This window comes from Pygocentrus nattereri, chromosome 14, assembly GCF_015220715.1.
Source record: "Pygocentrus nattereri isolate fPygNat1 chromosome 14, fPygNat1.pri, whole genome shotgun sequence".
In the NCBI taxonomy this organism is placed as follows: Eukaryota; Metazoa; Chordata; class Actinopteri; order Characiformes; family Serrasalmidae; genus Pygocentrus; species Pygocentrus nattereri.
In genome coordinates this window covers 13,505,576-13,523,072 of record NC_051224.1, presented here as the reverse complement: position 1 = coordinate 13,523,072, position 17,497 = coordinate 13,505,576, and the positions used below count along the sequence as shown (strand labels likewise).

The 17,497-nt window shown below is 41.0% G+C and overlaps 1 protein-coding gene across 2 annotated transcripts in view; it reads left to right on the top strand.

Annotated features, from left to right (window-relative positions):
• The first annotated feature begins 1,172 nt into the window (after positions 1-1,172).
• fam171a2a (family with sequence similarity 171 member A2a) overlaps positions 1,173-17,497 on the top strand; it is a 58,180-nt gene continuing 41,855 nt past the window's right edge. The window contains exon 1 of one of the 2 annotated variants that reach the window (XM_017686251.2): positions 1,173-1,392. In XM_017686251.2, the coding sequence (XP_017541740.2) occupies positions 1,299-1,392 (94 nt within the window). In that variant the 5' untranslated portion in view covers positions 1,173-1,298. The remainder of the gene's footprint in view (positions 1,393-17,497) is intronic. The other variant, XM_017686260.2, reaches the window with a different exon arrangement.

The following is a 17,497-nucleotide window of genomic DNA, read 5'->3' as shown; positions in this document are numbered from 1 at the left end:
CTACTCCTAACCCTCACCCTGGCCCTAATCATAACCTTAACCTCAACCCAAAACCTACTCCTAACCCTCACCCTGGCTCTAATCCTAACCTTAACCTCAACCCCAAACCTACTCCTAACCCTCACCCTGGCTCTAATCCTAACCTTAACCTCAACCCAAAACCTACTCCTAACCCTCACCCTGGCTCTAATCCTAACCTTAACCTCAACCCCAAACCTACTCCTAACCCTCACTCTGGCCCTAATCCTAACCTTAACCTCAACCCAAAACCTACTCCTAACCCTCACCCTGGCCCTAATCCTAACCTTAACCTCAACCCAAAACCTACTCCTAACCCTCACCCTGGCCCTAATCCTAACCCTAACCTTAACCCAAAACCTACTCCTAACCCTCACCCTGGCCCTAATCCTAACCTTAACCTCAACCGAAAACCTACTCCTAACCCTCACCCTGGCTCTAATCCTAACCTTAACCTCAACCCCAAACCTACTCCTAACCCTCACCCTGGCTCTAATCCTAACCTTAACCTCAACCCAAATCCTACTCCTAACCCTCACCCTGGCCCTAATCATAACCCTAACCTTAACCCAAAACCTAACCCTGGCCCTAATCCTAATCCTAACCTTAACCTCAACCCAAAATATCCTAACCCTCCCAAAGTGTCAACAAGTGTTTTAAATAGACTAAATTGTTGAGTTGTTATTTTTGAATAGGTACAGTTTATCTAATGGTGGCAGTTTGGGTGGTCTACCAGGTTTGGCATGGTCTTCGAGTCCTGTTTTCTCCAGTGTTAGGAGTCGATTCCTTTTTCTCACTTTTTTCTTTTGACTTTCAACTTCCTTATGCAAGTTCCTGATATTCAGTCTCGTCAGAAATCTGAAAAATGAGTAACTTCTTAATGGACATTAAATGAAGACAGGGTGGTCGCTGACTTCACCACAGCACTGCAGATGTCTCGAGAAAAGATGATGTCCTTTCTAAGGGACTTCAGGCGGTTCTGGATCAGGCTTCTTGCTCCACCAGCAGAGGGCACGGCTCCACGCGGGAGCGCGCGCTCCCCACCCCCTCCCCCCTCTCCCCCTCCCCCCTCTCCCCCTCCCCCCTCTCCCCCTCCGCCCTCTCCCCCTCCGCCCTCTCCCCCTCCGCCCTCCCCAAACAGGACAATAGAAGCGCGAGGAGGAGCAGTGTGCTCGCTCTGGAAGGGAGTGGGCATCCAGGCGCGGAGCTCTCCATGCCAGCCCGAGCGGGACCATGGCCCTAGGGCTGTTTCGGGACTCTGTGTGAGCTTGGCCGTGAGCATGGCGCCCCGCTGCCCCTCGCTCTCCCTCCTGCTCCTGTTCTGCTGGCTCTGGAGGGCGCCGGCCAGATCCGCACCCCAGCGCGGAGCACTCGGTGAGTTTTTGGAGGAGGCTTCTTCGTGGCGTCGAGGCTAATGCTGTTTTCTTCTACTCGGCTCGGTCAGCGCGGGTTTGCCGTTTTAAAGTGTAACGTACGTGAAATGGACTCGGCGATTACGTAATGCCGAGCAGGAGCGCTAGTGTGGACATCAGTGGGGTTCAGCTGAAAGCAGCTTACAGTTTAGAAACAAAGGATTCTTATATAGGACGGCCTCCTGACTTCAGTGTGCTCCATTCTACTGATGAACTGAAGCTCAGGTTGGGCAGCGGGTGAAGGTGACCACAGTCCGGTGAACTTCGTTAGTGTGGCGGGTGATACTTCAGGGTCGGTGCGTAGTTATAATGAGTCTGGAAGGATCTGCTGCCATGCTGTCCTAGCTGTTGGACTCCTAGACTGGTCATCCTCCTCATTTCACCTTTTGCTATCCATGCATTCATACACTTGCAGTGATGTTAACATATAAATTGTTCTGGTGTGGTCAGATGTTTCCTTCACCAGCGCGTGGCTAAGTTAAAGCTTGTGGGTTTGATGGTGTCATCCTAAGAAAAGCACATTATTATTAGTCTCTGTTTCAGTGGATGTGTCACGAGTAGACAGATCCCTCTAAATCTAAAGATCCCTTCATAGTCTGCGTAGAGTTGTTTGTACAAACTCTTTTGCAAGTACCCTTTTCTTCCACTGGGACGTTAGAGGAATATTAATGTGAGCTCAAAGCTATCCTCTCCTCTGCTGTGTTTTTTCTCTCCCTCTCTGCACTCATGGCTGGTGATACTCCTGTGTCTCATTTGCTTGAGGTCCCACTTGCCGCAAAGTAACCACCGGCTCTTCCTAAGTCCAAACTCCCAGCCGCAAACATTTTGGCCTGCTCCCTCTTAAGCTGCTCCGTTTTTTAAGGAATTGCATAAATGTTGTTCTGTGAACTTCTGACCGTCACCCAGTGTCTTGCATGCCTTTCTCTGATCCTCCTTTGCTTTTTGTTTCACATTGGACATGCAGTGCTGCTGCCTGAGACCCTCACTCTCCATTCCGCTCAGATATACAGTTATCTTTGAAGTGAAAGAAGCTGCGGATTCGTGGAGCAGAGTCCTAGGAAGTTGGCCCATCTGTAATTAAGAAAGATCTGAATTGAGCGGTGAAAAGACTGAACAGTTCTCTTCCCCTTGCTATTACACAGTTCCCAGCTGGACGCAGCTTTAGTTGACTTTAGTAGATGTTCCCTGGCACAGTGTCTCATCCAGACTGAGAAGAAAGCCGCAAGTTATCCGTTTTCTTACATGCAATTAAGTTGTAAATGGATTAAGTGGGAAGAAATCATTTTAGGTGGTTGTGTTTTGTCAGCAGGCTGCAATGCTTAACTGAACAGTCATATGTGAAGGTGTAGTGGACCGGTCAGCTCTTTTGCTGCAAAGCTTAACAGTCTACCAAATGGGAATTTAAACGATCTTGATAGAAGACAAAGGTGCTGTATCATTTAAGGAATAGTTTGGTGAAAAAAGGACACGTACAATTTTCCCTTTTATTCACTGGAGCTATGAGCCTAATGTAGCTAATGGATGCTTCTGTACAGCAATCATCATCATGCAAACGGTCATTACACACTTTCATCAAATTGACTTAATAAGCTTATGTGGTTTCTGGAAAAAGTTTGTCAAGGTTTGTTGTGTTTTGGTTTACTTGTTAGCTACATTATTTTAACCCCTTACATGGCCAGGGCTTGTGGGCATGCCTAAAGTTTAATACACAATTCTATAACCTAAGAATAGCTCGGCCAGTTTGCACTGAAGTCCACGTAGTTACTGAATAATAAGCCTAAGTGTAATAATCCTGGGATTTTAAGGGGATAAGCTTAGTGTGAAACTAAAGAAGCAGACTTTGGGCACAAAACATGTTTGTAAATGGCTGCATATGAGCTTAAGGGCAAATCCTAGAATTATTTGCCCAACTTTTGCTTTAATGTCTTCATAAAGTGGAATTCCAGATATTTTTACGAACTTGTGCATAACATTCACTAAGCTTCAGAGTGGTTTGATGTGAAATGGTGCACTGTAGAGAAACTACTTGGTGGTGATAGGAACCAGGGGTCCTGATGTCTACAATGCAACCATAGCGATTTGTTTACTATCCAGAACAACCAGTGAACCTACACTGTCACATGACTTTTGATAGGTGATGTTTAAAACATTAAATAGTTGTAAATCTAAGAAAATAAGGGGACTATTTTGCCTTACAACACCCTACACATCTCTCCACCATTAATGTATTGAAAAATTGACGTGAGGTACTGTTTCCCACAAGTACTATAAAACAGTACCTCAAGTAGCAAGCAACATGTTTGTAACGATTTCATGTAGTCATTTTCTGTGAGGTAGCTTTTAGGGGCACTGAGCTCAGACGTCTGGTTCCTATCACTACCACTATAGACAATTCTGACTTGATTTGTTTCTATAGAGTGACACATTTCACGTGAAATCACACTGAAAGACTTAGTTTACATCCTGACAATGTAATTATACAGTAGTTCAACAGTGGCTTTCAACATGGCGCTCTGCCATCCTATAGTTATGACAATGATTTTGATAAGAAGGGTCGGGGGGGGGGGGGTTATAAGAGCCATGGAGCTTTGTCATGTCAGCTCCCAGGAGCCAGAGCAATGCATATTTAGTCATGGGTACATGCCCCCTGCCGCAGCTCTAATCATTTCATACATATTAATGGTTTGTTGTTGCAGTTAATTTATCCTGGAAGCTTCTTTGTGGATAAGGCCCGCTCAGTGAGTGATAATATTATACAGCAGAATAGCTCATTAGTTTATTAGGACTGGGGCTGGTTCCTAATGAATTAATAGATTTTTTTTTCTCCTCTGGCTCTGGGGTAAAAGGGTAGCGATATCTTAATCTTCTGCTAATTCATGTAAGGAGTGAATTTCTCAGTAGGGACCACCTTCCGGACCAGCTGGACCGGTACAGTAATTGAAAGAAATCTGAAAATCTTGTACTTGACTTCACATTTTGTGATTGCAGACGTTCTAATCAAGAACTGTGCTTAAACAAGATATGCAAAGAGTCCTTAGCTTGAAGGCCTGGCCACTCTCTTGCCTTTGTATTGAGGGTGGTTTAAGTTATATAATAGTAATGATTATTGTTTTTCATCAGTTATAATGGAAGGACCATAGAAGGAGGCCTAGTTCCACCTTTATTAAGGTGCAGTTTCACCATTTTTTCAACATGTATGCATAATTCAGTCATCGAGAGGTAAACAAAGTGGTTTGATGTTAAATGAGCCATTCTAGAAAAACGTACCAAGTCAGGTTTCTTTACAGTGGTGGTGATAGGAACCAGGCACCCAAAAGGTTTATGGCCATAAAAGTTACCTCACAGGAAGTTAGTTGCCAATACATTGTCTGATGCCTTGTGCACATGCCCCTCTATAGAAGACCCTAACGTGGCTTTTGATAATGTGATATATGCAAACTTGCTACTGTAGTTCTTCATGCAAAGTTCTCTGCTTGAGCTTCTTGCTTATATTATTCGGGCTGTCATTGTTAGACCTCTCAGAGCAGATGTGTTACCCTGTCTTTTGAGGTCAATTTTGTTAATTTGTCTATTAGTCTTACTGCATTTGTTTGCATATTATTTCCCTTTCATCAGGTTTTGCGTGCTCCACTCTGAGCGCTGCGATTCGTTCAGCTGTCTGAAAATCAGTCACATGAAGTGAATGTGATTTTGATTGTCTAGCATTATATGGGCTATGGTATTAAAACTCATAAGACCGTGATTAGATATACCCTCCTTTATCTCATTATACTGTGTGTACAGTGCTGCCTGAATAAAAGGCTTTGATGTTAGGTAAGTAGTGCCAAGGCCTCAGCTGGTTTGTGCTGACACTGCCTGAAGCATCTACCAAAGCATGAAATTTTGTTATTCTTGGGGTTTTGTTGCTGCATGGCAGGCACATGACCGTCCTAATCGAGCTGACACCCAGTGCAGCCTTCCCTGTGTTGGGACAGAGGCCTGCGGAGGGAGTGCCGGACCCGGGACTAATGCAAGCTGACTTCTGTTGATCTGGCCTTGTTCATCAGTGCCCCTGGCCAGGTGAACTGTAGCACTCACTAAAATGGTTATTTTCTGTTGTTCTTAAAGCATTCTTATAGCTTCTCGAGTAGTAGTTAGGATCAGCTGCTATCTGGAGTATAAAGTACATTACTGAAAAGCAAAACTGTTTTCTTGCTGGCCATTACATCATGTGACCAGTAAAAAGATTTTGCACTGAAATGTAAACTCTTACACAGAATTAAAAATCCAGGTTTCATCAATTCTTTAGGTCCAGTAATGATTATTTCTATAATTGCTTAACCTGCCAGCTATAATTGGATTAAACGAGTAATCTAAGTATTACGGTTTTGGTTGTTTTACCTTTCCTGCTACTGCCATTCTAATTTAATCAGTCTATACTCTCTTGATTGATTTCTGTGAAACAGAAGCCATAGTGTCCCATATGACCCCATGTATCACATTAGTATTAAAGGGCCCTCTAGCGCAGAGGTGTCATAGATTGCTTTGTATGAGTCAGAGTCAAGTTTCTGAGGAGTGAGTTGAGTCTCAAATCTTTTTGTAGAGAGTAGTAGTTGTAGAGTAGCTGTAGGCATTTCATTGAACACATATAAAGCCCTACAAAAAACTGTCAGGTTTGATAGCTCTTAGGCATTGGCATTGGTCATTCAGGCCTAATCTCATGCTCTCAAGTCACACTTGACATTTCTCATGCATTTTATTGTGTCATGTGTCCTTTGGCCTGGTCCAAGCTGGTTTATGCTGCTCTACTGATGTTTTGACTGGTCACCCAGCATGGTCGTGCTGGTTGACCAGCATACCAGCATCGAAAACACATAGTTGCTGTCCAAAGAAAAACATGCATCTCTAATTTTTTTTGATTTTCATCTTTCCACATCATTTGAGCACAGCAGCTGTCCTTTATAAAATGGACCAATAGAAATGCTCCAAATGGATTATTATAAAATCTCTTTACATTCTTTATTTCTAATATAAGTTAATGTTTTTGCCTTCTCTTGAAAAGTTGCTGTCTTATGCCCATTGACTGCAGGGATATGCTCCAGCACCCCCCATGACCCATAAGGACAAGCGGCTTAGAAAATGTATGTGTGTGAGAAAAGTTGTCATTTTGTTTTCTTTTATATTAACTTTTGGTGCTGCTGACCAGCATGCCAGGATCCAAGACACAACATATCACTGTTCTCAGAAGAAAAGCTGAAAAACATCAAAAACGGAGATGCAAGGTTTTCTTCCTACAACAGTGATATGCTGGTTTTGCTGGTGACCAGCCATGCTGGTCTGTGCTGTTTTTTCTAGCAGGGATGACCATACCACTTTACCTGCTGCCAAACCAGCCAGACCAGCAGGCAAAGTCACAAAAGATAGGAAACGAAAGGTTTTATCCATTAACTGCATCAAGGTCCTAATTTTACCAGATTTGTGGTATTTTCTTAGGCCAAAAGCCTAATCCTTGAGTCTGGGTCACGAGTCAATCAGGGGTGAACGCGAGTGGAGTCGCAAATCAGTCAGCATATGTTTTAGGCAAAATTAGTCAGATGCCTGTTTTTTAAAAAGATTTTTTGTAATGGTTATTTTGGTCGAAATTGACAGTTTTTGATCATTTTTGGCAGCAGAAATTTTAGAGAATCCCTATTTGTGAGAGCTCTCCAATGATCTGTTGTGTGTTTTCTGCAGTGTGTTGAGGATGTGCTGGAGCCCCTTGCCTTCTGCCTTTATTTGGGACACAATGGCTGCATTATAGCATGTCACTCTAATTGAATGCCTCAGCATTTGCATTTGGAGTGAATGCTTTTGGATTTTGTGTAAGTTGCACTGAACTTAGATCACCCATGTCTAGAGTGATGTCAAATACAGGTCAGTTCATTGGAAGGAAGTTAAGCAAGTGCTAATAATTAAGAAGCCTGGTTGAATAGGAGAAACTGTTCCTTTCTGGCCTCGATGGTGAGCAGCTCTAGGTTGTTGGATGCAGGAGAGCAGAGGGAAGTCCGTTCCAAGCTAGTTAGTTCTGAATATAAAGAGTGCTCTATTCTAGTCCATAGTCTAGCCAGCAGACCCAAACATTGTTTTGGTCTGCTTCGACTGTATGTGATTGTCAGCCAATTTCAGAGCAATCTCAGCTCCATTTCGGCTGGTTCATTGCTTTTTGATGGTTCAAGCATTTTAAAATGAGTCAACGTACTTGTTTGATCGTGAATGTTCATGGTTTGTAGCACGAGCTGGAGAGATCTAGGTTGACTGCTGTGTGAGTGACCCATGCACAGTATGAGCAGGTTCAGTTTTAGGGAGTGTACGTCTGGCTCTCAGCCCAGCCTGACTCCCCACACTGCTTTTGAGGAGGATGAACGTCCCCATTGATAGCCTGAAAACACTGTGAGGAGGAGCGGCCTGGATGCAGCCTTGCTGACTGGTCATGAGCAGTCTGTCCACAGGGTACAGTACTGATGCTGGGGGATTCACAGTGACCTGTGAGTGACTGAATACTGTACATTATTAAATCACCAAAATCCATGTGATTTTGATGAATGGACTGTCAGGAATGTTTGTGCTGTGAAGTGGATAATGAGGTAGGATGGATGTGGTTTCACACCATTACCTCAGCTTTCTTGAATGTTGATGGATCATGTCAACGTTAAGTCATTCAGAAAGCACTTTTAGATGCCTAACCCTTCGCAGCTGTCATACTTCTCAGGCTTAGAGTCCTAATGTGTGAATTGCCCACACCTGAGGTTGTTATATAAGGCAAAGGACATCAAGTGCAGTGCTATATGAGGACACATCATTTTGCAGGAGGCTAAATCAGGCACAGAGTGTAGGCTCAATCTCTGGGTTTTACTTCATTATTAATAAGGCTGACCGTCAAAATGTATTCCTTATATGGTACAGACTAGGGATGGATTGATGTGGGAACTGTGAGCCGGTGTTGATATTTTTCATGTATATGAACATCATTTGCGAACATCGCAATATTTATCAAATTTAATTGTTGAGATTGTGTGTTGCAAATGTTGACATCTAACTGGATTACCATTTTGGATAAATATAATTTTTATTTGTAGAAGGTTATCAGTGCAACAGGACATTTACAATACATTCATCACCAAATATTAGTTATGGTTGTGCATAGGTAAATATTCAGTTCACCATTCAAAACCAGTATTTGAATCCCGAAAGCACTACTTGGGTAGTCATTATGTTTCATAACAGGAAATTTGAGTAAATATACAGACTAATAATTTAGTGAAACATGACAGTTTGCTCAAATTTACAAGTAAGTATGTGATACCTTGCTACTCCAAAGTATGAGTGCCTAAACGTGTTGATATTAAAGACGTGGCCGGTAAGGCAGAAGCAGTGCAGCTTTATCGCTAACTAAACTAACCACTCGATCTGATGTAAGCAAAGCCCAGGATCGATGAGAAGTCATTTTTTAATGATAGTCACAGGACGCACACTAAGGAGAATGCATGTCCTTAAATCCTCATCAGCATCTACTGTGTCACTGATTAGCTCTGTTAGCTCATTAGCTCATCTGAAGAGGCAGCGTAAATTAGTCATCCAACACAAAAGCCTACTGATGTGCCGTAGTGTTTTTGTTTTAGTGCAACACCAGTGCTGCCAGTTCAAAAGGTAAGCCTTCAGTCTGACAATATTGAAGGTATACAGTCACAAACTTTTACAAACATCTGTCCTATTCAGCTCTGTCTGCATCCCTAATACTGACTGAATTACATGAGTACTATAAAGTAGTATTGATGCATTCAGTACCAAATTTTAGTATCAAAGTAGAATCTTAACAGTATTAGTGAGCCAATACATGTGTCAAAAATGGGTCAAGTCATTTTCTTTTTGTAAAACTGGATTTTTAGCTACTGATCATTTTTATGTGTAATATTTATTTTTTCTTTATTGTTAGGCTGTATTCAGATATGTAGTTACTGTCTTAACATCTGCCAGAACATCTTAAAATGCTGTCTTAACAAATGTCTTAACAATCTAGGGTAAAAGTATGATGTACATTAATGTAAAGAGATTTTAAATAACTATTGATCATTTCTATTGGTCTGTTTGCCATGAAACGTGCACCGAATGTGCACAAAAACAACGAATCTGAGAATGAATCATTTCACTATACAGTGGTATAACACTGTGCTAGAGTTGAATGATGCTAATGTGTCAGTACGTCCTCTGTGATCAAACCGGTCTCTTGCATAATGTCTTTATTTGGCTTTGATTTGCTCATCATTGATCATCCCAATGAAAAAGTCTGTACTCTTGTTCTTTTATAGTGATGCATTTTAACATTGTGGCAGTAGTTAATACTGTTTCATTAGAAGCATAACAAAAGTGAAGGAGCAATGGGGAAATTTCTCACAGACTTTTGTTTGAGTCTTTGTGTCCTCTTGGCGGACTGTGCAGATGTTTCAGAACTCCTCAAGCCCCCAACAGGCTCGTCAGACAGGGCTGACTCAAGCCACTGCTGGGATCCGTTTCCTCCCAGAGGAAATGTAAACTCTTTTATGAGCCATAGAAGTCTTTCCACTTACCAAACCCAAATGTGCACCTTCTTAATGAATGGATAAAGTCAGTGTTTGATATTTCATGGTGACATGGTCATTAGAATGGACAAAAATCTAAAGGCTTAGGCCTCAAAAACTCATTCTTGTGGGTTTTTTTTTGAGAGCCAGCTAATATAAGAGAACATTGTGTGAGGTGGCCTATCATCAAATGTTCAAGACATCTAAAGACTTGTTTGGGTGTACTTCACAGAGGAACAGGAGTTCCTTAGTTGGTATTAGCTCCATAAAAGGACCCCAGTGTGAGTTATTTTACATTTGAATTATCATTAAACCATTAAACATAAAATCTGTTGTAACATTTTCAAAAAAATTAGGACTTTTAACATTTAAGCAAGGTTCTCTCGTAAATACCAAATATTGGAATGCATTTAAAAGTGCTGTTGTTTTTTGAGCTTCCTGAAACATTAGGCTGAATCTTTAATGTCCTCTGGCAGGATGTGTTTTCAGTACCGTTCCGTCCTTCAGTCTCCTTGATAGATTTTAATATTTTAAATTCTGAAGGTCCATTTTTCATGACAACCCCAGACCCCTAAAATATAAACAGATGGAAACTTTGTGACTAAAGAATTAGGACATTTTGGATTACAGCGTGGTAAACCTTTCCCCGTCTTGCCTCTATGGCTGTTTGATTTACTTTAGTGAGGACCACTGACATAAATCATGCTCCCAGATCCATAACTCCAGATCAGTGGTCTTACTATATTTTTTTCCCTTGTCATAGAAATCCAGCCCTAAACAACATTCCCCCAGTTCAGTCCTCCTAAGTGGAAAGTGGGTTGGTGAGTGTTGCTGGACTGGGTGATATCCTGGTGATGCCTGCCAGCTGGAGCAGGATAATGGGGAGTGAGGTGATTTGGGGTGATTTATCTGCTGTGCGCTCTCTGTAAAGGCCCTCCCACAGAAGAGTTTGTCCATACCACTGAGGCAGGGCAGTGTGAAGAGTGGCAGGAACAATTTAGTATGTCCCACTTGCTGTATGTGAACAGATTTTGTAGGGATGCCCTGATCCGATCTAAAGGTTTGATATCACAGCCTCTCAAGGCATAGTGGGTTGTTAATCGACTGTGTTAAGCCATATCCAGTTCTGATATTCTGTTCCACTGCATTGCACTACACCACTGTTGTTAAGGTATCATAAATGGACAGTGTGTACAACTTGTGTCAATGTAGTACATGTTCAGAAGATAATAAGTGATTTAAAAGTCTGAATGGAGTAGTAAAGCCCAGGGGTCTGCAGCATGCTGCCCTTTTACTGTCCTGTTGTGGCTCCACAGCAGAATGTGTTTTTAGGTAAAAAATAAAATAATCCTCTTTTTCAGGAAAATAAAGCACTGCAGAATGTTCTAACACAGTTAGATAGTTAAATGGAATTAATGTACAACTGCTTATTCACCCTTTAGCCCTAAGCTTGCCGTGCAGACTGCTGGCCACATGGCAACACAGACAACAGTCTCTCATAGCCAGTTGCTAACAAAAAGGCAAAGAGAAAGATTGAAGACAACCATCAAAAAAAACCCAACCAAACAGTAATTCCACATTAAAAAGAAATGCTATGAAAAACAATGAAGATGCCCATTTTTAAATATTTCATGTAGTCATTAAATACAATTAAACAGTACTAATTATGCTCTTGTTGTGATGAAACATGCAGTCTGTCGGTGTTATTTGTACTTAAGTACTTTAGGGCTGACGATATCCATGGTATGCTCAGAAAAGCAAATTGTGGCACAATGTATCTTCATAACAATGAAATATCGTCATACTGCCCATCTCTAGTGTTACACATAATAAAGATGAAAAGATATTACTGTAGGCTAATTGGCAGCCTAGCATATCTTCTCAAATATGGGATTGGGATTCAGTACTGGCAGATACTCAGTATCGAAGTACTTGAATTAGGATTGATGGCAAAAAACCTCTGTCAAGACATCCTTAGTATTTATGGCTCTGTCCTGACTGTGTGGCTTTGTGTGTGGCAGAGTTTATTGCTGGTGGCCGCCTCACACTGGCCTTCTGATGGACTGCAACTCCTGCGTGGCTGAATACACAAACTCTGCTATCTGAACAAACGACAACGTGTCTCTTACTTCATCAGTAACACTGTGAGCATCTGTTGGAGGTTGTGGCAGTCGATAGCACCCTTTGGTGCAAGACATCCCAGTCATTTGTCACTGGCCTGGCTGCCATGCTATATTTCTACAAAGCAGTATTAACCCATTTTTAAAGTACTTCTAACCTATTATAGACAACATTTTCATAGACAGGATTTTTCCCTTATTTCAAATGTATTTGATCAACCAATACTTGTTTGGTGCTTGAAATTTGCATCTATAATATTGAAGCTAATGTAGCTAACAAGTAATGAAAGCATATGAAGACTAATTAGCATTTGCAGACTACATTCTTAAGGCATACCACATATGCCTCAATTCACAACAAACTGTGTCTTCTGAAACTTCTGGGTGGCTACTAATGTTTTTAGACGCGTGATATAGTTGTAGATGTAGCTGTGTTAAGTGCTGGGTTTATTGTAAGGAATATTTCAGAGGTTTGTATGCCGGACAGAATTCTATCTGTAAGGGCATAGTGTCAATAACAGGATGTAGTGGCTACCCTTGAGGCCAACTGTGAGACCATCAGCAAGCGAGCCATTTGTGGTGGTAACCGGATGTCTAACACATACAGGCATGAAGAGGAAATTTCTGAGATTGTCTTTGGAGGAACATCTACACGGACAACAGGATTAGCTTGACCTGCATGTCTCTTTTTCTTTCCTTTGCTGTCTTGGGTTGTTTTTTCTTGTTTTTCCTTTTCATACCACCTACATGTTTTGGCAAAGCATCTAAAACACCACCCTGAGCATCAGCATATTGTTCTCTCTGGATGGGTTTCACAGCTTGTCTCTATAAAGTCCTCGTCATCTTGTGTCCTGTAGGATCTTCTTGTAGGATGACATTATCCGTGGAGGAATGCCACTCCAAATAAGCATAGAGTAAGCGAGGTGTTTGCACCAGGCCAGATTGTAATTAACCCTTGTTTGCTTTAACAGGCTTGTATCAGTGCGTCAAAGCTAGCAATGGGATTAGTTTCTGTTGCTCTTCTCCACCCACTGAAGTTGAGGTAGCAGTGTAGTGATTGTTGGGATTCTTACAGGTCTGGAGAAAGTGCTTAGCTGAGCTATGTGCTCCAGCTTAAACAATGGACTAAAAGCGGAATCTTGCGCAGGAAATGCTGGCTGTGAGCGGTGTCAAAATGAGCATTGTTTGAAAACTAATGGAGAGACCCATGCCTCTCCTAGAAGGCTTCCTCCTTTTCTTATAAACTGCAAGCAAAGCAAGAAGCACTGTCAGTGTCAGTAACAATGTAGCGATACACCAAAACATAACCTAATGCCAAAGTGCTCTATGTCTATAGTGACCTGTACATACATATTTATGAACCTACCTGGATTAGCATAAACAGAGAAATATAACATTTATTACTGTAGGGTTTCAAATGGGGATGTGCACGGGTACTTGGTTAATAATCCAAATGCCAGTATTCAAATTCTGAAATCACTATTCTGGTGTTTGTTTGATCACAGAAAGGTGGAGAGAATATACAAGCTAATAATTCAGGAAAACATGACGGTTTCACTTGTATTTACAAAATATGAGTAGGTATGCCATGTTATAATTTATCTTAAACACAAGTGTCTGAATGTGAGCTCATTGCCAAGGCTGTGTTGTTAAGAACATGGCTGATTTAACACTGCTTTATCACTAGAGTAGCTACCCTTGTTAGTGATAAAGACATAATTAACATAATTAGGCCTGTTTACCTGGACTTAGTGTAGAAATTATTGTATGTAGCATGTTTTAAATGTGGCACTACTTACCAAATCACAGAAAATGTCTTTTCACTCCTACTTTGTTCAATGAAACATTGGCTGGTATGTGCTAAATGGTCTAAATTGGCTAAGTAAAAGGGTTACATGCTTAAAAAAACTTGGGTTTGAAACACATCTCTTATTGACATTGATCATTAATCAACTATATTGCTTATCACTTGAAGACTTTCACACCACAAGCAAAAGAAATGTAACTTCTTCAAATCCATGCCTATGTTAATCTGTATATTGCCCATCAAACTGTTCGTGAACCCGGAACTCTTCTGCAGTGCTTTTTTTGTTCTGTTTTCTAGGCGTGCTTTTTGCAGCATTCCTGCAGTTATTGACATAAATACGTGGCTGAATTCATCATTCACATCAGATTTGGCTCACAGTCACTGGACACTCTAAATCAGATTAACTTACACTCACCCGCGTCCTTTAGCACGTTTCTGAACAGCTGAAGCTGTTGACTTTTTATAAACAGTAGACCTTCATTCTGAATCTAAACAATGGAGTGTAGGCCTTTGTTGTCTACACAACTAGGGAATTAAGGATGCAAGGATGGAGGAAGGTTTTTAAGATGGGGTGCTGAAATTTTAAGTAGTATATATGTGACTTGTACGATGACGTTAAATGATTTGCAATTTTTCTTCTGTTTTTTTTTCCTAATTAAATCAGAAAGAGTGCTATAATAAGGCCAGAGACAATATATTTGAATAACTTACACATGAAACCACTGAGGCACATAAACACTCAAATTAATTGAGCAGCAACCAATCAGATTGCTGATATGCGGCGGTGTAACTGATATACCACGCCCCCACAGTTCAACATTGTAACACATACCAGGCAGGAGACATAATGGTTGATAAAAAAAGTTCATTATAACTTTCCTTACAAAAACATTAGGTTGCTTTGGGGCTCATAACTAGCCTATAATTCTGCACAGGCTTTCTCTCTTTGCACCTTGCAACAATGACATGCCCCCAAAGTAGCTCATAGCTACTGCAGATTCAGAAAACATAAACATATAATATGAAGTACAATCTCCTCTCTGAAATATTATTATTATTATTATTATTATTATTCACAGTTGCAACCTTTAACCACCCTGAGCAACCCCACTTTCCACATCCCTAGAAGAATGACTCCTACTTTAGAGGAAAATGACTTTAAAATTACTGCTGCACTCACAAATCCTCAATGATAATGTTTAAAGGGAAACAATATGTCCAGCAGATCAGCTCTACAGTTCTGCGGAGGCTGACTGGGATTCTGGTATCTTTAGATATGTGAAGTAAGTCATGATTATATCAAAGACGCTGTTCTCTGATCTAAACTTGCCTTGATTAGCCTGTCAGGAAAGGCAGGGACCCATTTTCCCCTTTTCGTCTGCTGACACCTTCTTGTATCCATGGCAACGTGCATCAATTGACCCATTTAGAATCAAAACAAGAGGTGGCGAAGGCCGCGGGAGCGTGCGAGCGCCAACAGGGCAAATCGATCAGCGCATGAATGGAGCTGCTCGAGCACTCTGAGCTTTTGCTTCACACGCACAGTTGGTAGCAACTATAAAGTTGGAAGCAGAACTTGAGCAAACAGTGTAAGCATAAACACAGTCCACAGCTCCAGTCTTTTCTCTGCTACGCCAACATTTTAGAACGATATACTTAATGCTCAATCTATGTGTGCAAAGCATAAATAGGGAAATGATTGAAGAGTGTGAGGTGGGCTGTCACTGTCGGATTTTATGGTAATTAAATAATCTACAGATTATTTTGATGATTAATAGAGTAATCAGAGCTACCTGTTTTCAATTTGTCATTCAGGGGGCTTCGATATGAGATTGTGAAGTTTCTCTAAAATGAACAATGTCTACAACACAAATGTATATGTTTTATTCACTATTCGAGTTGGCAATTGGACAATGTTTTGGTTTCCAACTAAACAAACACAGATGCCTACTGAATATTAGTCTTATGTGCCATCTGTGCAGAATATGAATAATAATAAGAATGTTATTATTTTAAATAATAAATCTCCCTGTAAAGCCAGAAATAGTATTTTAAGAGTGTTAAGTGGTCGGAATTTGTGGGCGTTTTCTGGATCATGTCATACATCTTTACATGTTAACATCGCGCGCACACACACACACACACACACACACACACACACACACACACACACACACACAGGCTCAGAAAGAAGGTCCGTCTTGATGTTTAGGTCTCAAATTCAGAATCAAAATGATCCTTATTTTATGATGACACAAGTAGGTAATGCACTTTCTTGCATTCTTGCATTCATCTTTGGAAGACACGCCCTTCACCAAGTTTTTCAAGTTTTGACAGAGGTCTCTTTGAATACTCTATCAGTGCACTCGCAATCATCAGATTCATCCTTTAGGGGAAGGGATCCAAAACACAGCAGACATTAAAAAAAAATCATATTGAGATAAATGTCATTTTTCTTTCACATTTGAGGGCTGATTTTTGTTCCTAGGTAATTAATCACTGTTTTAAACTATCCTTTTATGGTCAGAACATAACAAACACTCACCAAACAGTGGAACATTTCACAAATGTGTCATGGGAGTATGGCAGAAAGTGTCTGGTGAGCTGTTAACAGCTGGAAAAGCATGGCTGCACTAACTGAACTAAAATAAAAAGAGCCCACCTTTTAGGTAGGCTTAAATTCAAACTTGTTTGATCTACAGTATCATCAGTTCACCATGTTGTGCAAATGACGGAGCGCTGCTTCAAGTTAGCCAGCTGCTAAAAACAGCTAGACTGTAAAGATAGCGTTCTCCACTCTCCAGTGCCTCACAGCTTCCTCAGTTTACTTTCGTTTAAATCAGGACTGTAACTGACATGAACCCACTTCTTTTACTTTCATTGCTTGGGAATGCACTAATATTTAAATATTACTTTTTGAGTGTTGTAACAGCACTTTAGGTGTGTGGAACAGATGTGATTTAATGCTGCTAAAGCTTGTTATGGATTGTAAGGAAAGAGGTGAGTTCACTCTAAGCCAGTACAGTTGCTCCACTCAAACAGGGAATCTATAACTCCACGTTTCAGACGTTGCTAAAGTATATTTGGCGACTCAGTTCTACTTGTCACCCTCTCCCTCGCTAATCATGTCGAAAAACTCAGAAGTGCGCCCTCTCCTGGCAACAGCAGAGTGTCGCTTTCCTTGCAGTAGAAAACGGCACCAGGGCTTTCACAACAACATGGAATTGTGAGAATGGTGCATTATATCAAATTTATTGGACCTTTCCTATTGTTCTGTCAAGGAAAAGTTATATAGCAATAAGTATCGTTATTGTTTCGTCACTCAGCCCTAGCTCGCTCACATGCTCACTTTGTCTTTGGATCATAATGCGATATTATTATGAAGATACTCATCATTTGTTTTAATTTACATTATTATCCAAGCTTATTTCCAAGTAAAACACAGCATCAGGGACATTCTCTGAGTTTAGATGGGGGTGGTGTAGGTCGATGGTGAAACGTGATAATCTTTGTTCATATTAGTTTTCCCCCCTACTGATGTATGGTGACGTAACCAAAAAGAAGAAT